Below are 21,494 nucleotides of genomic sequence, written 5' to 3'. Positions count from 1 at the left end.
TTTCACAGGAAGCTGGGATGTTGTGGGTCTTGTGTCTTGGAAGGCTTGGCTGGGCTGGCTGGGCGCCTGACCCCGTTGGCTCGCCTTCCCTTCTCCGCGGCTTGGCGCCGACGTTTCGCGCCGATTCGCCGCTTCCCGCCTCCTGCCTGGCTGCCGCCTGCCCAGCCCAGCCCTGAGCTCCCTTTAGGACCCGGGGGGATCTTTGCGCCCCCCCCCCCGCCGAACCGAGTCTCGGTGCAGGGCTGTAAATTCCTCCTGTCAAGCCCCAGATGCGGCAGCAGCAGCAGCAGCAGCGGCGCCTGGCCGCGGTCGGCTCTCCCCGGGCGGCGGCGCTGCGCCCCGGCTTGCAGCCTTGGTGACATGCGGCAGCTCCACCTGCCGCCGCGACGCTTTCCCCGCCGGCTGCTGGCGATCCGCGGCGGGGCTGCCCTGCCCGGAGCCGCCGCTCTGCGCGCACCTCGGGGGCGCCGCCGCAGGGTGAGGCCGGCGGAGCGCCGGTCCCGCAAGCCGCAGCCCCGACGGAGGTCACCTTGCGGCCGCCGCTTGGCCCGGAGGTAAGTCCCGGGAGGGAACGGGGGGGGGGGCGGGGAGATGGAGTCTGCGCCCGTCCCGCCTCTGCCCCAGCCTAGACGGCGACGGAGCCTCGAGGGGGACGGACGCCTTTCCCTTCTCCCGCAGCGCTGCGGGGAAGGAGCCTCGACGAAAGGGCTCCGGCTGCTGCCGCGGGAGCGCAGGCTGAGTCGCCGCCTCCTCCTCCTCCTCCTCCGACGGCAGCGCCAAGTCGGCAGCCCCGCTCTTTCGGCAGGCGAGGCATGTGCGCCCCTCGCGCCCGCCCGGCCTCCGCCTGGTTTCGCCCGCGGAGCTCCCCCAATGCGCGGGGCATTGCTGCCTGGGAGACTCCGAGAAGGGGTCCCTTGGGACAAACCCAGTCCGCTAATTCCCCACCTGGTCGAGCTGGAAGGGACTGGGAGGGTCATCTAGTCCAGCCCCCTGCAATGCTCCGCCTGGGGCTCGAACCCGCGACCCTGCTCTGCCGACCGAGCTCTGTCCATAGCACAGGAGCGAGGCGCATCCGCGGGCTCCGGCCGGCAGAGAGGCGCCTCGGCGGAAGAGAGGCTGCCCGCTGGCCGGGCGCATCGGGCGGGGAACTGCCTGCCGCCCGCGCTCAGCTCCCCCACCGTTTCCAGTGATTTCTCCCCAAGGGAAGTTGCTCGGGAACGTGCTCTCTGCTTCCTCCCCAAAGGGTGAAGATTTATGGGGAGCTGCTAAAGGAAGTCCCTTTGGCTTAGAATGCAGAACAAACTTCTGTGAAAACGACGAACAACACATTCTTATGCAAGTCTACTCTGAAGTAAGTCCCAATGAATTCAGTGGGCCTTACTCCCAGGTTGCAACTTATTAGAGCAGCAATAATAATAATAATAATAATAATAATAATAATAATAATAATAATAAATACCACACCCTTCTGGCTGGGTTGCCCCAGCCACTCTGGGTGGCTTCCAACTCATATAAAAACATAATAAAACATCAAACATTAATAGCAACAATCTGATCCAATATAAAACAGTCACAACAATTAAAAAATAAACAACTTATATCAAATAAAGCAATATTCAATAATCCATTAGAATCTAATAGTAAACAGTAAAATTAAACATCAGCAAATAATAATTAAATTGTTTACACTTATCAATTACAATAATTACTAATCTATAATCAATAAAGGAGATCATGTATTTATTCTTCCAGTTCATCAATATAAATTTCTTGGCTACCATTAGAGCATGTAAAATCCATTTTCATTGTCCAGTGGTTAAGTTCCACACAGTAGGGATATAGTACAGCAGAATATTCTTTTTCTGAAAATTTTAGTTAAAGGCATAATCTCCTTTAATCAGTGGATTGATAATATGAACTTGCAATTTATGAATGGACTGCTTACAGACATAGACTCTGCTTGGATAAAGACAACAATATTTGGAACAAATTTATACAAAAACTAGTAGGCTATTTTTAAAAAATGTATAATCAATAAAAATAACAGCAAATCACAATGCATAAAATACCACAAAACATACAAAACCATATAAAATGATGAAATTGAGAAACAAGGACACACAAATTATTCTTAAAATTAAAAAAATATATCCTTGAACTCCTCTCTTCCCAGCTGCGCCTGCTGTTCTCAAAGTCGTGGTCTGAGGAAGACTCCCAGGCCTGGAGGGGGGCGCAAGGCAGGTGGAAAGAGCCATTGCCTGATGGCCATCAGAAAGTACCTCTCCCCTCACGTAAAAGTGCAGCTATTTGTAAGCTCCACTGAATTTTGGAAGTCCCACAAAATTCAATGGAACCTGGAAGTAAGTAGAGGTCTATAGGATTGTGTGGGTGAAACTGCTGTTTATTTCCAATTAAAAATGGATCCAATGCATTACTGCAGTAATTCTTCAGCTGTGGTCCATGGGCCACCAGTGCTGTATGGCGTTCCTTCAGGTGGTCCCCATAACCACAGCAACAGTAATTCAGAAAAGCTTCTAAACTGTATTTCCAGGACAAATGGTGATACCGTAAATGTCAAATTGTAACTCTTTCTTCTGCACTTTAATGCATCTACACTGAAAGTGCAGAGAAGGAAATGGAGAAACAAATAGATGCCAAAATGTCTTGACTGAAAAAAGACTCAGTGACACTGACCAAACTGTGGTTCACACCTGTTCTAGCATGGTAACCCACAACTCCAAATTTGCCTGATATAGTGACACTGATTTATTGTCACATGAATTCTGGACCTTGGGTCTCCAGCCACTGTCGGTTTCATGCATTTTCACTGCAGGTTTGCCTATTTTTTTTATAACTAATTCTTGAGATTCTTGAGACAACCAAGTAAAATTTTTACATAATGCTCCTGTTAATGTGGAATTTGTTGAAATATTTATAGTATTTACCAAAGTTATTCACAGTTTTTCTTAATGGAAATGGAAGAACACCAATTATCTGAATGCAAGATATTGCTTCATAAGGTTATAAATACTTTTCCTGAATACATACAGGTTACACAAGCAGTGTTCAATATAACAACCTGAATAATTTTAGTAGTTTTATTCGGGATGAAGCCCATTTTGGCAAGTATCAGTGGGATGTCAGAGTTTGTGGGGTGTGATGATTGTTACACATAGTCTCAGATCATTATTGTAGGGTTGCCATATTTCAAAAGGTAAAAACCAGGACACCCCAAAAATTGTTGAGATGTGTTGTTTTTACAATAATGCCAAAAAAATGCAGTTTTCCAATTGACTTGCCTAAGGACAAAGGGCCACACTTCAGAAATCCACCCCCCCCCCCCGGATGTCAATTCCACCTTTGTAATCCTGGTAAAGGGACGCAGGTGGCGCTGTGGGTTAAAGCCTCAGCGCCTAGGGCTTGCCGATCGAAAGGTCGGCGGTTCGAATCCCTGCGGCGGGGTGCGCTCCCGCTGCTCGGTCCCAGCGCCTGCCAACCTAGCAGCTCGAAAGCACCTCCGGGTGCAAGTAGATAAATAGGGACCGCTTACCAGCGGGAAGGTAAACGGCGTTTCCATGTGCGGCTCTGGCTCGCCAGAGCAGCGATGTCACGCTGGCCACGTGACCCGGAAGTGTCTCCGGACAGCGCTGGCCCCTGGCCTCTTAAGTGAGATGGGCGCACAACCCCAGAGTCTGTCAAGACTGGCCCGTACGGGCAGGGGTACCTTTACCTTTACCTTTAATCCTGGTAATGTCTGGTAAAATCCAAATGTATGGCAGCCCCACATTATTAATACATTGCTAAAAAACCTGTCTCAAAGACAAAAACCTGTCTCAAAAACCTGTCTCAAAGACAGGTTTTTGAAAAAACTCTCAGGCAGAGCCACAGGGGCTAACCAGAGGGGTGTCATTGAGGCTCCCAGCCTGTGTATGTATAGAAATGCATGGGGGCGGGGGGGGGAGTGCCAATCTGGGTTTTTGACCTGGGTGAAATAAAACCTACCGGTAGTTTCACCGCTGCACCTGAGCTTATATTGATTCATCAGCAAGCTCAGGATAGTACTAGAGTAATTTTAATGGCCTGAAGCCAAAATCTGAATAGCCTAACTTCCAAAAAATTATCTTCAAGGGTCCTGTCACATGACAATTCAATTAGCTGTTGTTCTTTTTGTGCAGACACATTGAGCAATAACATCCATTCAGTAGTGGATGCAGGCACCTTTGGGGGGGGGCTGTATACCCCCATGCCATCACTATTTGTCACTAAAGCACATTCTGCTGAAGCAGAAATAATCCACGTGATGCCAAAGTGCATTTCTCAGTTTAATTCTTATTAATTTTCCAAACAAATGTTCTATATAATTCGGAAGCCATTTCTGCTGCAACACACAGGAGGCATAATGTCAGAAAAACTGGAGGTCTGCAAATGAGCAAGCAAGAATACAACGAAGTTTAAGGTTTAAGTCTGAGCAAACCTCAAATCGATTGAGACTGACCTTTGCAGAGTTCACTACACATCTAGCCTTTCACCGCCACCACCTTCAGAGTGAGGTAATAATAAACCTATATGGATAGGAAGGATAGGAACTATTTATCATCACAAATGCCATATTAGTTTTATCAATCTTTAATTTGTGATAAAAGTGGGCATCTTCAGTTGCTTCAGGGCAAGGACACTTTCTATGCAGATAGCAACTTGATCAAGCGCATTGCTTCTTAGGTGGCATATTTGGGGTCATAATGCATCCTGTGATCTCTTTCCTCCCCTTAAACACCAGCTGAGGCCATGGCAAGGAGCTGCGAAGCCATAAAGTAGGTTTTCTTTGCATTTGCAATGCAGGTGGAAGCCCTTATAGCATGGCAGCAAATCAGAAAGCGCCCCTTCAAATCTTGCCTCTGCCATAATCATGCTGGACACCCTGAGGCAAATCCTCTCAGCCTCTGCTCCCCAGCCCCAGCTCAGTGGTGATGATAAGGGCTGGTAAGGATTGCCGTGAATTACTTTTTGAGAGCTAAAAAAAAAGTGTTGTATAGACTTCCGGAGGCGGCGCGAACGGCAATGGCGGTCCTCCTCGCGCTGTGAGGAGGAAGCTCCGCAGAAACGGGTCGTCCGCTACGGCGAAGCGGAGACCCGCACTGAAAAACCACAGGCAGCAAGAGCCTGTGGCCGTGGGACTCGGCGGGCGTCAGAAGCGTCCCCTGAAACCGAGAAGGGACCCCGTAAGGAGCCTCTGACCGTGGAGGGGGTATCGCGGCGCTGTGAGTCGATCGCTATTTCTGGGGAGTGAAGCCGCATAGCTGCTGTCGGTGAGCGCTGACCTTTTTTCCTGTGAATATTGGACTTTGAAAAAGCAACAACCCGTGAGTAAGAAAAAACAGTATGAATTGGAATTAAATTGTTATAAATTCGGCTAAAAGCGGGAGACGCAAAACAGGAAGTCCGTCTTCCGCTTCTGCTAAAGATCAAAAGCAAGGGACTTTGATGCGTGGAGCCTTTGAAGAGGCGTTTAAAACAACTAATCTGTGCATCCATTGAAGCTGCATTTGTATAAATTCAGGACTTAACTTCTTTTAAGTGACTTACTTTTTAAATGAACTGTGTTTTACCTCTTCCTTTGGAATTACAATTTACTGAGAAGCCCAGGTAGTCGGGCTGCCTGATCAACAGATCTGTCAGACTGCAGAATTTGACACTTTGTAATTTAGGACTGTTACAATCTGAGTTTTTGTGGATTTGCTATACTGAAACATCTTCTCTGGCACTTGTTAGAGAAACTGTAGTGCCTTTTAAACCAACTCTGTCAACTACAGGAAAATTGAAGGTTCCTTGGAAATTAACCGAATTTCAACAAATTAGTTTTTGCCCTCAAGATATATTCGAACTCCCTCTAGAGGACTTTGGTACAGTTGCAAGTGACTTTACTTTCTCTTTCCTTTCCTCCTATTTGACTGTTTATCTATTGGGCTGCTGGATTCCCATGGGAACAACTTAGCTTGACCTTGACTTATAGACAAAACTGGAATGAGTGGCGTTGGGAAAACAAGAGCGGCTAAAGCGAAAGCTAGACAAACAACTCTGACTTTAACTTCACAGCCGCGCAGATCATCTGTTCCTACTGTTTTGTTGACAGAGGAAGAAGAAGCTGAGCAACTACAGCAAGAAGATATGGCGGCAGGAGGATCTGGCTTAATATTAGAGAAAATTTTTGAAAAATTGGAAGCTTTGGACAAGAAAGTGGATGAACAGTCGGCTAAGCTTGATCAAAATACAGCCAGTGTAAATAAATTAACTGAACAAGTTGCCTTGAACACTCAATCAATTGGAAGGTTATTTGAGACCACTGCAGAAAACCGCAAACTGGCTGAGGAAGCCAGCCAAAAAGTTGAAGAATTAGAACAAGAGGTAAGACCACTGCACAAATTGGTTGGTGAACAGCAGGCGTACTTGTCTATGATTGAATTGCGGAATCAGGAAAATAATCTGAGACTGAGGTCGATACCAGAACTTGAACAAGGGAATTTAATTGAGTTCCTGACAAAAGAATTTTCCAAGTTTTGGCCTTTGGAGGAAGAAAAGGATTTTAAGATTGTGACTGCTTTTAGACTTGGAAGAGTAGCAAGGAAAGATAAGCCCAGAGACTGTTTGATTACTTTGAGATCGAAGGAGGAAAGAGACAAAGTACTAGGCCTACACTATGTAAAGTCACTGGATATTTCGGACAAAAGAGTTGAAATTTACAAAGACATTCCGAAACAACTTTTGGACCTTAGATTCACCTATACTGAATTAACAAAATTGTTGAGGAGTAACTCAATTGCTTTTAGGTGGGAATTTCCCCAAGGATTATCCTTTACCTTTAGAGGGAAGAAGGTTAAAATTAAAACAGCTGAGGACAAAGACAAATTTTTGAGGGCCTACGGAGAGGACCTTCAGAAAGGGATTGAAGTACCTCCAGGGTCTGGACCACCACCTGCACTAGCACCTTCGGGATCTGAAGAACCGGAAAAGATACCACCTCTAGAGGAATAACAGATTTGTTCAGGATGTCTCTGCAACTTCTGAGTTGGAACATTAATGGCTGTAATTCCCCGGAAAAGAGGAGGAGAATTTTTCACATATTGAGTAAAGAACAATTGGACATTATTTGCTTGCAAGAAACGCATGTGACTAGGCTCCATAGAAAAGTGTTAATAAACAAAAGACTAGGCCAAGAATTTATCTCTTCGGACCGAGTTAAGAAAAGAGGAGTGGTGATATATGCAAAGGAGAGCCTGTCACCAAAATTTCTATTTAAAGATGACCAAGGAAGAATTTTGGCTATTGAGATACAGAATCAGGGAGAAAAGTTTTTGATATTGGGAATTTATGCACCAAATGAGGGGAAATCGGAATTTTATAAGAAGCTGCACGAGATAATGCTGGACTATCTGGATTATGACAACATTATTATGATGGGAGATATGAACTGAGTGGCATCAACCAACATGGACAAGTCTCAAAGTTCTAATGTGACAAAAGATGGCAGACTACCTAAAACCTTTTTTGAACTGACTGACAACATGGACTTGATTGACATTTGGAGGACAAAGAACCCCCTGGGAAGAGAGGGAACATTCTTTTCTGAAGCCCAACTGACATGGACAAGAATCGACCAAATATGGATAACTAGAGGTCTGGCACCGAAGACAAGAAAGGTGGAAATCTGCCCAAAGACCTGCTCCGACCATAATGCTGTAAAGATGGACATGAGACTAACCCCAACCGGCTCCTTTAAATGGAAGATGAATGACAACTTGTTCAGAGACCAGGAGATTACCAAAAAGGCCCAAAGAGCTTTGAAGGACTACTTTGAGATAAACATGAACACTACGGTGGAAAAAAGAATCATCTGGGATGCAAGTAAGGCGGTTATGAGGGGGTTTCTGATACAACAGAACGCCGTAAAGAAGAGAGCTCAAAATGAGAAAAAAGATAAGATTTTGGAGAAAATTAAAGATTGTGAGAAGAAGTTAAGAGTGAAACCGAAGTCAAAGGAGATCTTGAAAGAAATTAAATTTCACCAAGCACAATACTCCAAATTGATAAATCAGGAAGTGGAGTGGAAAGTTAAGTTGATGAAACAAAGATCATTTGATTCGGCAAATAAATGTGGAAAACTGCTAGCATGGCAGCTGAAAAAGAGACAAAAACTAAACACAATTACTAATTTAGAGATCGAAGGAAGAAATATTCAGAACCCCGTGGATATCAGGAAGTGCTTCCAGAGATACTTTAAACAATTATATACCCAAGGGCCGCAAGATGAGACGGAGATAGAACAATTTTTGATAAAGAATGGACTACCAAGGTTGTCTCAAGAAAACAGATCAATCCTGAACTGTAAAATAACATCACAAGAGATTGAAGTTGCCATTCAGAACATGCAACTGGGCAAATCTCCAGGGCCTGACGGGCTTACCTCCAAATATTATAAGGCGCTGAAAGATTATTTGATACACCCACTAATGGAGGTTTGCAATGAGATTATGGAGGGGAAGAAAGCACCGGAAACGTGGAAAGAAGCTTTCATCACATTGATACCTAAATCAGAATTGGAAAAGACACAACTTAAGAACTACCGCCCCATTTCCCTTCTTAACGTGGATTACAAAATTTTTGCAGATATTCTAGCAAACAGATTTAAAAAGGTTCTAAGTGATGTGATCCATAAAGACCAGGCAGGCTTTCTCCCAGGAAGACATTTGTTTGCTAACACAAGGAATATTATTGATATTTTAGAACTTCTGCAAACAAATATTAATACAAGAGCAGTGTTAATATTTATAGACGCGGAGAAGGCCTTTGATAACATTTCTTGGAAGTTTATGAAGAAAAACTTGGAAGGGATGGGAGTGGGACGGGGATTTGAAAATGGGATAGATGCAATCTATTCAGAGCAAAAGGCTAAACTGATAGTTAACAATGTGGTGACAGAAGAGTTTAAAATTGAAAAAGGAACACGACAAGGTTGCCCTATTTCCCCTCTGTTATTTATCTCGGTCCTGGAGGTGCTCCTGAATATGATTAGAGGGGACCGGTTGGTGGAAGGAATTCAGGTCGGAGCGAAACAGTACAAACTTAAAGCATTTGCAGATGACCTAGTTTTGACCTTACAGGAGCCAGAATCTAGTACAAAAAGGGTATTACAATTGATTCAAGATTTTGGTCGGGTGGCGGGATTTAAACTAAATAAACAAAAAACTAAGGTGCTGGAAAAAAATTTGACAACTCCAGAGTCAGAGAGGTTTCAGAAAGAAACAGAGTTAAATGTGGTTAAAAAAGTAAAATATCTAGGGGTGAATATAACAGCAAAGAATCTGAGTCTATTTAAGGACAATTATGAAAAGTGCTGGTCAGAAATTAAGAGGGACTTAGAAAGCTGGTCAAGATTGAAACTTTCCTTGTTGGGCCGAATTGCTGCTATAAAAATGAATGTATTGCCAAAGATGCTGTTTCTTTTTCAGACATTGCAGATTGTGGACAAAATGGAGTGTTTCCGGAAGTGGCAAAGAGATATTTCTAAATTTATCTGGCAGGGCAAAAAGCCCAGAATTAAGTTTAAAATACTAACTGATGCTAAAGAAAGAGGGGGGTTTGCCCTGCCAGACTTAAGGTTGTACTATGAATCAGCAGCTTTTTGCTGGCTGAAAGATTGGCTGCTTTTTGAAAACACTGATGTTTTAGATTTGGAAGGATTTAATAATGCTTTTGGATGGCATGCATATTTGTGGTATGACAAGGTTAAGATTCATAAGAATTTCAAGAACCATATTGTAAGGAAAGCAGTGTTTAATGTCTGGACAAAATATAAAGACTTACTAGAAAATAAGACCCCGAGGTGGCTATCACCTATGGAAGCTAAAGCAGTGAAAAGACTCAATATGGAGGTCAAATGGCCAAAGTATTGGGAAATATTAGAAAGAGATGGAGATAACTGGAGATTGCAGAGTATGGAGAAACTAAAAGACAAAGTGTGAGATTGGTTACATTATGCTCAGATTAAAGAGGCTTTTAAATTGGATAAAAAGCTAGGATTCCAGGTGGAAAAATCGAAATTGGAAACAGAACTGTTAGAACCTAAGACTAAATTACTTTCAAGAATGTATAACTTGCTTCTGAGGTGGAATACACAGGATGAAACAGTTAAATCAGCTATGATAAAGTGGGCACAGGACATTGGGTATAATATTATGCTTGCTGACTGGGAAAAGTTATGGACCACCGGTATGAAGTTTACGGCATGTAATCCCTTGAAAGAAAACATTATGAAAATGATATATAGGTGGTACATGACCCCAGTCAAGCTAGCAAAAATATATCACTTGTCAGATAATAAGTGTTGGAAATGTAAGGAAACTGAAGGAACGTTCTTTCACCTCTGGTGGACTTGCCCTAAGGTTAAGGCCTTCTGGGAAATGATATATAATGAGCTGAAAAAGGTACTTAAGTACACCTTTCCCAAGAAACCAGAGGCCTTCCTTTTGGGTATTGCCGGCCAGAAGGTGTTAAAGAATGATCGAACTTTATTTATGTATGCAACAACAGCAGCAAGGATACTAGTTGCTAAGTATTGGAAAACTCAAGATTTGCCCACGCTGGAAGAATGGCAGATGCAACTGATGGACTACATGGAGCTCGCAGAAATGACCGGCAGAATCCGAGACCTGGGAGAGGAAGCTGTGGAAGAGGATTGGAAGAAATTCAAGGACTATCTACAAAAACGTTGTAAACTGTATGAGTGCTAAGAAGGATGAGAGATTTGAAAATAACAGGGCCCATAAAGTTAGTAGAGAAGATTATGAGAATGAGTGAATTTTATGAGAAAAACAAATTTTGAATGAACATCGTGTTAAAATTGGGTATGTAAGACCTAGATAAAAGTATTTAAAGTTAGGGACAAAACACTGGAAATGTGCACAATAAGAATTGAAACAAGGTGATAAGTTGCTTGTTAAGGTTTTATAATTTGGAAAGCAAGAGTGGGAGATGTGAGGAAGTCTAAAAGATGAAGAAAAGATGGGTATTATAAGATGTTAAATTTTATGTTTGTTCCTTTTTCTATCTGTTTGTTCTGTCTTTTCTCTATTGTATTAACAAAACTTTTAATAGAAATTTTTATAAAAAAAATAAAAAAGTGTTGTATAAATGCTTATTAATAGGTTGTAAGTAACCATGGCTGTGTGAGGACAAGTAGAGTCACACAAATATACCCGCATTTTTCGCTCTATAACACGCACCCGACCATAACACGCACATAGTTTTTAGAGGAGGAAAACAAGAAAAAAATATTCTAAATGAAACAGTGGATGTATGATTTTTGTGGTTCATGCTGTGGCCACAGACATGTGATCTGATGGTGAATTTGGGGTGACCCAGTGCAAAAATCCTGAGGATCCATGTGGATCCATGCTTTGAAACCACGTTTTAAGTGGGGAGGGAAGGAAAAGCACTCGAGGGACAAGGAACACACGTGGGGTGGGTGGAGAAGGATGCTGTTAATAATGCAGAAGAGGGGTATAAGAGGAGAAGCAAGCTTCTCTCCCTCCTCCCCGGCTCGCTGAAAAACTTTGCTGCTATTTAGCCAGCTGAGTGGGGAGGTGAGAGGGACAGAGAGCCTGCTTGCTTTAAAGGAGCCAACCGGACAGGAGCCACTTACACTCGTGTAAGCGGCTCCTCTCCTCTCCCGCTTTGCTCCTTTACAGCAAACAAGCTCTCTGTCCCTCTCTCCTCCCCACTCAGCGGCTCTTCTACCGCTTTGCTGTTTCAAAGTGAGCCACGGAGGAGGGAAGGAAGGGGAACCATGGATCCTCTGCTCACGACTGCAGCAGATCCCCCCCGCGACCCGTAGGCATTCGCTCCATAACACGCACAGACATTTCCCCTTACTTTCTAGGAGGAAAAAAGTGAGTGTTATGGTGCAAAAAATACAGTAATTCTCCACTGCAGTCTCTATCCCTGCACCCAAGAGCCTCTCCTAAGAGTTAGGAAAGGGGTGGGATGGAAAAACCAAGCAAGCAGATGCACAGAGAGGCATTCCAGGCCTTTCCTGAGCTCCCCACCCAGAGAAAGGTGTTGTTTTTGGGGAGCATGCAGGAGCTTGCAGTGTGGAGGTGGTGAGGAATTCCCCTTGAGTGACCGTTCTCCAGGAGTGTTGCATTAGATAAATCCATTACCTTAATTTATTGTGTGCCTTTGTAGCAAACAGCATTCTAATGCATTAATGATTGCAAACAGAGGCAAAGGCTGTTTTTTTAAATATAGATTTAATTAACATGAAGCATAAGAGCTTGATTTTGTGCCCACAGAGTTTGAGTGAGTCTGTCTGTGGAAACATGCAAAACTGCAGCTTCTGCTCATGGTGAACGTTTAGCCCAACCTGTTTGCCATATGGGGAGAGCTGTGTGGTGCTGAGCCTAAGCATCAGCGTTAACTCTAAGTAGTCTGTTTCTCAGGACAGAAGGTGACAGAGTAGATTCACACATTACTCTGCTAATGAGGATAATGCATGTATTTCAGACCTTGCTTTACTTGTTTTAGAATCCTGTGGAAGCTTAAACGTTGGCATGAAACTGTGGAGTTGTAATACTATCCATCAAGATTTCAGGGGATATCCAGCAAAGGATTTAAATTGGTTTACCACTGTCAGACTATCTGTGATATCAACAACAGTTTGCAAATTACGTAGTGTTAATTACATAAATATCACTGTCTGTACTTGACTGCATTTCATTGCCCTCTGGCCATAGCTTCATGCATCTGCTGAAATGTCCTGTAGTCCATAAAGCTTATGACGCAAGGCTCTGTCCTGTTTGCTGCAGCAGGCTAACTGTGCTACTCCTCTGTAAATCTTCCACCAGAGGCCAATAAAGAGATCAGGAATGAGATGCTCCCAAGATTGGTTTAAATTGTCACATGTTTTGAACAGCAAGTGAGAAACCTCTTCTTGTGATATGGAACCTAGCTTAAAAAAAAAAAGCTAATGAAGAGAAAATAGCTGATATACCCTGGTAAACGAAGTATGAATGGTTCCTATTCTGCTACTTAAGACATGAATGGGTTAGGTCTTCTTGTATCTCTGGGGTGCAACAGAGTTTGTTCCCTTCTACAGGCAAAACAAGTACGTGTTTCCTCACTCTGAAGGTTAACAGGCAAACCAGCTTTTGCATTGCAGTCTCAAAGCACACGGTGCATGCCGATAGCTGGGTGTGAACAATTTAGGGTTGCCACGTTTTCGGAAGCAGGATCCTGGACTAGATGAGCTAGATGATGCAGCAGAATCCTTACCTCTCCATTTGGGATACCCGTCCTCTTCCACTGAGCTCACTGCTTTGGGAGAGGAGGAGCACACTGAGTTGTGAGGAAGGCAGGGGACTCCTGGTAAGTCAGCCAGATTAACCCTGGCAATCAGTGGGGTAACCAATGTTGCAGCCAGTCACCCTCACTATCTTTGATAGGAATCAGTGGGGTAACCAATGTTGCAGCCAGTCACCCTCACTATCTTTGATAGGAGGAGCATAATGCATGTGACTGACTAGTGGTAGCTGTGTTCATCTGCACTGTTTTTGGTCATGTCTGCAGGTTCAGAAACCAGTTTAGAATTCAATGGCAATTTGCAAACTTAGCTTCTAATGTAGTAAAGTGTGACTACAAGACAGATTGTCATTTACATATTATAATTAGATGCTATGCTCTCATATGCTTATCTCAAGGAGGATTAAAAAATTAATTCAGAAGATAATTTTAAAACCTAAAACCAGGAATTATCATACATTAAAATTTGCTTTGGTATATTTGTTGTACTTTGTTTACACTGTGCTACTCAGCCAAAAGGTTCTTGTTGTGGCAGCTAACTCACAAGTTAAAACCCATCAAAAAATAAATAAAACAGAGAGTGGTCATTGGTGCACAATTGGACCGTGGTCGAATTACTCCAGTGCAGGGTACTTGGGCTTGCCTTGGGAGAAGAAACAGAAATTTCAGCTGCCCTCAAACACAGCTTCTTCTTCTTTAGCGATCACTCGTAGCCAAGTAAGCTTTTCTTCCATAAACACAGTCTTAACAGTGAGTCTGTAAGTGACTGTGGAGCCAATTCTGGATCCACATGACCTTCCACAATGGGGACATAGGTTTCCGGGTTGGAGTTGATCACGGTGAGGGTTTGCCAAGCGTGCCTTCCTCTTAGCATGTTTCTTGCTTTCATCCTGAGTTCAAGCGTCTTCAGAGTCCATGACACCTTTGGTAAAGGCTGTTCTCCAGTTGGAGCGCTCACAGGCCACTGTTTCCCAATTGTCAGTGTTTATACTACATTTTTTTAGATTTGCCTTGAGAGAGTCTTTAAACCTCTTTTGTTGACCACCAGCATTACGTTTTCCATTTTTAAGTTTGGAATAGATTAGTTGCCTTCAAAAACAAAAATCAGGCATCCAAACAACATGACCGGTCCAGCGAAGTTGATGTTCAAGAACCATTGCTTTAACACTGGTGATCTTTGCTTCTTCCAGTACACTGACATTAGTTCGCCTGCCTTCTCGAGTGATATAAAAAAAAAATCAGAGACACTGTTGATGGAATCTTTCGAGGAATTGGAGATGACATTTATAAGTGGTCCATGTTTCACAAGCAGACAGTAAGGTTGGCAGTACAATAGCTTTGTAAATAAGCATTTTGGTTTCCTTGCAAATGTTCCAATCCTCAAATACTCTGCACTTCAGTTGGGAGAAGGCTGCATTCATAGAGCTCAGGCAATGCTGGATTTCAGCATCAATGTAGCCCCTTGTGGAAAGATAACTGCCCAGGTAGGAGAAGTGATCAGCACTTTCTAACATTACACCATCAAGTTGGATTTGTGGCACTGCAGATGGGTTCTTTTGTGCTTGTTGGTACAGCACTTAGGTTTTTTGGATATTGAGCAATAGGTAATTTTTTCTGCAAGCATCTGCGAAGATATTTAGGATGGTTTGGAGGTTACCCTCTGAGTGTGCACACACTACATTTTCCGCAGCATACTGAAGCTCTATGACAGAAGTTATGGTAACCTTATTCTTTGCTTTCAGCCTGCTCAGATTAAAGAGCTTTTCATCTGTTCGATATATGATTTCTACTCTGGTGGGGAGTTTCCCTTCGTCAAAGTGTAGGATTATGGCAATGAAAAAAATAGAGGCAATAACACAACCCTGTTTAACACCTGATTCCACTGTGAATGGTCACTTTGAGAGCCATTGTTATCTGCAATTATTGCTGTCATATTATCATGGAGGAGCCGAAGGATGTTCACAAGTTTATCTGGGCAGCCAATTTTCAGAAGGGCAGTCCACAGGGCATTACGATTTATAGTGTCGAGAGCCTTAGTCAGGTCAATAAACACCATATACAAGGCTTGGTTTTGCTCTCTGCATTTTGCTTGAAGCTGTCGAGCGGTGAAAATCATGTCCACTGTTCCCCTATAAGGTCAAAACCATTTTGGGATTCAGGAAGGCTAGCCTTGGATATTGTTAAGAGACGGTTTGCTAAGATCTTTATAAGAATTTTACCAGCCTCAGCTAATAAAGAGATGCCTTGATAGTTTCCGTAACCCGCTTGATCATCTTTTTAAAAAAGATTGATAATTTTGACACCCCTAAAGTCTGCTAGGATTTCTGTCTCCAAGATTTTTTTGATGGGATTGTGAAGTTGTTGTGTAAGTTAAATTCCACCCACTTTGAAGACTTTGGCAGGTATCTCACCAGGTCTCTGGCTTTGTTGTTTTTCATTTGGTTAATAGCTGTACACAACTCTCCCAGATTTGGAGATACTGCAAGCTCATCTCTAATTTGTTTTTGCAGAATTTGTGAGAACACCTCAGCAGCTACGGGGGAGTTGCGGTTAAGGAGATGCTGGTAATGTTCTTTCCAGTGCAGTTCAATAGCTTCTTTATCTTTTAGAAATGTGGTACCATCTGTAGAGCATAGGAAGCTTATACCATAATTTAATGGCCCATAGATGGTCTTTGTGGCTTTAAAGAAACTCTGTACATCATGAATGTGGGCTCAGTGCTGGATCTCTTGAGCATTTTTTATCCAACATTTTTTATTCTCTGGTTCTTCTTTGAACCTCAGCCTTAGCGTTGGCATAGATATTTTTCTTAGTGGCACAGTTTCTATCTCTTTTCCAGATCTGAAAGGCCTTCCTTTTCTTGTCAGTCATTCATTCAATCCCACTGTCATTCTCATCAAACCAGTCCTGGTGTTTCTTGGTTTGGTATCCAATAGTTTGCTCACAGGCTGCAATAATAGATGTTTCTAGCTTGGTGAGCTCCCGTTGCTCAGTCCCTGCTCCTGCCCACCTAGCAGTTTGAAAGCACATCAAAGTGCAAGTAGATAAATAGGCGGGAAGGTAAATGGCGTTTCCGTGCGCTGCTCTGGTTTTCCAGAAGCGGCTTAGTCATGCTGGCCACATGACCCGGAAGCTGTACGTCGGGTCCCTCGGCCAGTAAAGCGAGATGAGCGCCGCAACCCCAGAGTCAGACACGACTGGACCTAACAGCCAGGGGTCCCTTTACCTAGTGTTCCTCAGTGTTATCAGGGAACTCCAAAAGCAGGTGGTCCTTAAGAGTCATTTGGAAGCAATCCTGCTTAATAGGACCTTGAAGGGCTTGAGTGTTCATTTTGCACCTTTGGGTCTGGTGCATAGACATGTAAGAACCCCAACAACCACTTTTTTTTTTGAAGTTTTTTAAGAGGGCAAGAGGGCAGAGGTGGAAAGCAGAATGGTGCTTCAAGAAAGCAAATGAATAATTTTAGAAAGTGAGATTAGCCTAGGAGTTCATGGCACAAACCTAGGGTTCTCTTCAAGCAATGCAGCATCTTGGATGGTCACGGGGGGGGGGGGGCATGAGGGACAAAGCAATATTGGCAGCTTGGGCTCTGATGGACAGGTGAATCACTGACAGTGGCGTAGCGTGGGTTGTCAGCACCCGGGGCAAGGCAAGTAATTTGCACCCCCTAACCCGTGGATTTGCGCCCCCTAACCCTAACCCCCAGATGTTGCGCCTGGTGCAGCCGGCCCCCCCTGCACCCCCCACGCTACGCCACTGCTCACTGAGGTTGCACATAGCATAGAAAATGCCCGGGGCTGGAGGAAGAAGCAAGCAAGATAGCAAAAGGAAGGAGATGGGAGCTGTCAAAATACCAGTTTGTGTATTGGAAGGGAGATGCAACCTCTTTACATGATGGAGGACTAGTGAAGCTGGGTCATATAAAGGGACTGGTTCTGGGTAGGCCAGAATCATGTCCCAGTGCCAGCGCTATCGTTAGGTGCCAGTTGCAGATCTGTTTCTTGCTTCAGATGTTTTCCACGCTGTGGAGGTGGTCTCTGGGGTAAAAAGGAAAGCCGACAGACAGTTGACATTTTATCTGATTTGATGAGTGGGTACAGGACTTTGTGGATTTGTATGTTTGTTGTTACCCTTCCTAGTGTCTTACCATGGAGGGCGGGGTGCAAATCTCACAAGTGAATGGATAGCTAAAGTACAGCAATCCCACCCCAGGAAGGGCCATAGGTGGTTTGTGCAGCAGGGAGAAGCTTGAGGTTGCCACTTCACCCTTCACTGCAGCACTGTGATAAGAGTAGCAAGTTCTACAGAATATTTTTGGCCTCATAGGTCATTGGGACACATTACCAGACATGGTATAAAAATCTTTATAGGAGTGTATACCCACCCACCCTGCACATTTAGAGAAGGGTGAAAAATACTGTCGCTGCAGAAATTAATGTCAAACATACATGGTTAAAACCTTTGTATTTCAGGACTCTGTAATGTTCCTGAGAATCCCTTTTTTATCTTGCTTGTGAAAGGAGATTTTAAGCATTAAGATTAATTCCTGTGTGAAATGCAGCCCTGATTTGCCTGATAAATCTGCATTCGTTTTATGTTCACAGCAGGTTATGCCATTGTAGTGCCAAATACAACATGAAAAGGTTCTGCTAAAAATAGTTTTTGCAATTCTGGCTTGACTTTCCCTTCCCATGTTAATACAAGTGTGTAAACATTTGTCAATCAAATGAAATTGGGTGTTAGAACATAGGAGACGGGGTGGGGGTAAAACAGCAGTCCCTCTTGACCAGGACTACTCAAAGTGGTGGTTCATGAATTGGGTAATGGTCCACAAGCCATTGGTTGTCATTCCTCAGGGACACCCAAGGTTGGGGGGGGGGGGTGCTTCAGGGACCAAATATGGTACTGGTCCCTGGCACATTGGCGTTGGCGGAATTGCTAGTCCACCACATCAGATAGTTTGAGAAACAGGGGTCTAGACCAGGGGTCAGCAAGGTTTATTTTGCCTGGGCTGGATCGGTCCCGCAGAGATCCCTCCGTGGGCCGGATCGCACGCTCACTCGCGATTTTCGGCATCTGCGCATGCGCAGATGCAATTTCTGGCACCATGGAAGCAAGTCCTCTGCCCCGCCGCGCTCTGCCGGTTTAGCGCAGCATGTGAGTGGGCAGCTCAGTTGGGGGGTGGTTCGTGGGCCTGTCAGTCGACCTCCGTGGGCTGCTTCTGGCCCCTGGGCCTTAGGTTGGTGACCCCTGGTCTAGACCATATTGTCATCTTGCAGACGGGGGAGCAGGTGCTGAGTTTGAGTGAACATTAACTTACCTAAGTCCATTTAGTGATAATTATGTAAACCTTTTCCTGTTGTAAGCCCCCTTGAGCATGTATGGAATAGATGGCATCATACAAATATAGTGATGGTGATGGTTAACAGCTCTGTCTCTTAGCCCTTTTACTACAGTATCTTTTCAATGCAGTGAGAATCCTCTGTGGTGAAATAATTTTTAGCCCTATCATTTCCACACAAGAAGCAAATTGCCCAGGAAAAGTGATTTGTAAGGCCTAGGGATGAATGGGGCTTTTGTGCTAATTTGTGGTTTATTCCCTTTCTCATGCCTCAGGATATAGGATCTCTTCATCCCATGTGATAATCGTCCACAAAGATTCCACTTCAGTGAGATGGTAGAGGAAAAGGAAAACAGGATGGATGGCTTGGCTGAGCAGAAGAGTGTCCTTAAACACACCAAAGCAGCTGATGCCAAGAAGAGGAATGGGCTGATTAACACCAGAAACTTGATGGCTGAGGGCAGGGAAGGTTTGGTGTCTGTGTACCCCACCCCCCAGTATCAGAGTCGGCAGATTGGTACTCTCTACTCTCCAGGCTACCCACGGAATGACCCGGTGCAACAACTCCTTGACCCCAATACACTACCACAGACAGTGGAGTCCCGCTACCACCCGAATATCATCCTCTATTCGGAAAGCATGCTGCGATCGTGGGGAGAGAGTGTGAGTGCGGAGTGCTGTGAAACCACCTTCATTGAAGACAGGTCACCCACCAAAGACAGCCTGGGATACTCTGATGGCAAATTTGTTAGCCTCTCCACGGATGAGATCAAGATCCATACCCTCTCCTATGAAGTGGAAGAAGAGGATGACTTCCAGGAAGTAGAGGTCAGGCAGGTCTTCTTGTCATTAGTTGCAGGAGTTTTTCTATGATGTGATCTGGTCCAATGGCATGCCTTTATTATTACACGATTAAAGACTACTTGGAGTCCAAAGGGACCACCCACAAAAGAGGTTGCCCGTTCCCTCTCTGCCTGAGTGGCTACTCTGGGCTACCACCCTTCCAGCTGGTCTCCATTGCAGGTGAGTAATTCTGCTACATCTCTCCATTAGGTGTGATAGGCTCGGTCACGTATTCCCAGTGCAGAGACATAGCAGAATTACACAGTCTGAGAATCCTTCCCTGCTCAAGTGGTGAGTTTGTTTTGAAAAATACTGTATATTTTAAAACAAACTTAAAATAAGTTTTGGTTTCTGTTTTTCAGATGACACCACTAAGATTCTAGTGTTTGTGTATTGCCATTTATGTGTTGCTGTTTATGTGTTTAATTATGACTAGTATGGGAGAATACGTATAGTTGAAACATGTTCAGTTTGCTCAGAGTGGTTGTCAGTCAACACATGTATTTAAATGAAGCTTGTACGATGCCAGTTCTTAAAATGGTGTGTGGCTTCAGTGTAAGTGAAAAGTCACAAGTAAAACCCCTCAAAACTACCATCATCTTCAGTTTGTGGATTTTTAGGCTACACTTGGGACTGTCCTGAAACATCAGGTGGGGGAGCAGGTAAATATTTGGCTCCCTGCTTGGTACTTGCAATATCCTCTGCCTTTGACCATGTGGTGTAGAGTAAAGGAAGATCCATTACTCTCTCTCTCTCTCTCTCTCTCTCTCTCTCTGTAAATTAGTCTGTGTTTTGCTACCCAAAGCTTAAATACATGATCTTACACACACCCTTTCAATTGAAACCATGCATTTGGAGAGGATCCCTAACTTGGCAGAGAGAGAGAGAGAGAGAGAGAGAGAGAGAGAGAGAGAATACATGAAATTCAGGACAGACTATCAGTACAGGACATAGCACTTTACATTGAAATACAGGAAAATCCTGTATTATACAGGACAGGTGACAACCCTATGAGATGTCCTAAAAGACTGAGGGAAAATAGACTGCTATTGTTTTGTGTCTTTCATTTTTAATTTTTTTATTTTGGAAGCAAATGAGACTCTTCCCTTGCAGAGTCCGATGCAGCAAAGTGAAACTGTTTTAATTTCAGTTGTTTTCAAGGGGAGACATTTAAGCACACGTGAAATCAATGAGACTCAAAGGTACTTTACTTCAGTTGTAGTCTCGTGTGCTGTCTCGATCTTTGTGGAAAGCAGTTAAAGCACTGCAATACAATTTGTGCTGGAATTAATATTCTTGCCTAGTTACCCGGCCATCCCTAATATCATTGCTCAGATGCAGGATCCCTGGCAGACAATTCTATTAGTTGCCTGACGTTGTTCCAAAGACTTGCTCCTATACATTAAATAGCACAAGCAATACATTCTTCAGCCAGCAAAAAGTCCCATGCCAATAAGGAAGCAAATTACAAAATGTGTATAGAATATATAATGAAATCATGCAGGTCAGGATGCTGGCGCAATTTCTTTTCCATTGCACAGTCATTAGATGTTCTTGATTTTTCTTTTTGCAGAAGCAGAAAAAAGTAAAATTGAATATCTGATTTATTTATTTTTTTACTAAGATTGGAGGAATCATAGCCCCCCTCCCTAAAGTCGTGCTGTCATTTTAATTGAAATGTAGCCCTCAAGAGAAATAGAGAAACCAGGGGTATTTCTCCACACAGCCAAAATTTTAAAAACAACAACAAAACCAAAATCTAGTTTCCTTTATCTCAGCAGCCAATGGCGCCATCAGGGCAGGACTTTAGGTAGAGGTTCAAAGCCCAACTCAGATGGATGAGCAGGGATTGGATTGCCATTTTTTGAAGTAAACAAAGTGGTAGCCATCAAAACAGGAATCCTCCATTAAGTCCAGAGCCTAAAATTATCCAAGTGCGCCACTGACACCAGTCCATGT

At 43.8% G+C, this 21,494-nt stretch overlaps 1 protein-coding gene across 3 annotated transcripts in view; it reads left to right on the top strand.

Annotated features, from left to right (window-relative positions):
* The first annotated feature begins 482 nt into the window (after positions 1 to 482).
* SYNDIG1 (synapse differentiation inducing 1) overlaps positions 483 to 21,494 on the top strand; it is a 32,733-nt gene continuing 11,721 nt past the window's right edge. Inside the window, exons 1-2 of one of the 3 annotated variants that reach the window (XM_079983681.1) lie at positions 483 to 554; positions 18,968 to 19,520. In XM_079983681.1, coding sequence (XP_079839807.1) covers positions 19,026 to 19,520 — 495 coding nt within the window. In that variant the 5' untranslated portion in view covers positions 483 to 554; positions 18,968 to 19,025. Of the gene's footprint in view, positions 555 to 2,231; positions 2,361 to 14,732; positions 14,835 to 18,967; positions 19,521 to 21,494 lie in introns of those variants that run through there. The other 2 variants (XM_079983683.1, XM_079983682.1) reach the window with 2 other exon arrangements.

Source organism: Podarcis cretensis (genome assembly GCF_951804945.1).
Source record: "Podarcis cretensis genome assembly, chromosome: 7".
In the NCBI taxonomy this organism is placed as follows: domain Eukaryota; kingdom Metazoa; phylum Chordata; class Lepidosauria; order Squamata; family Lacertidae; genus Podarcis; species Podarcis cretensis.
Note: the sequence above shows the minus strand (reverse complement) of the source record. Positions and strands in the feature narration are given on the sequence as shown.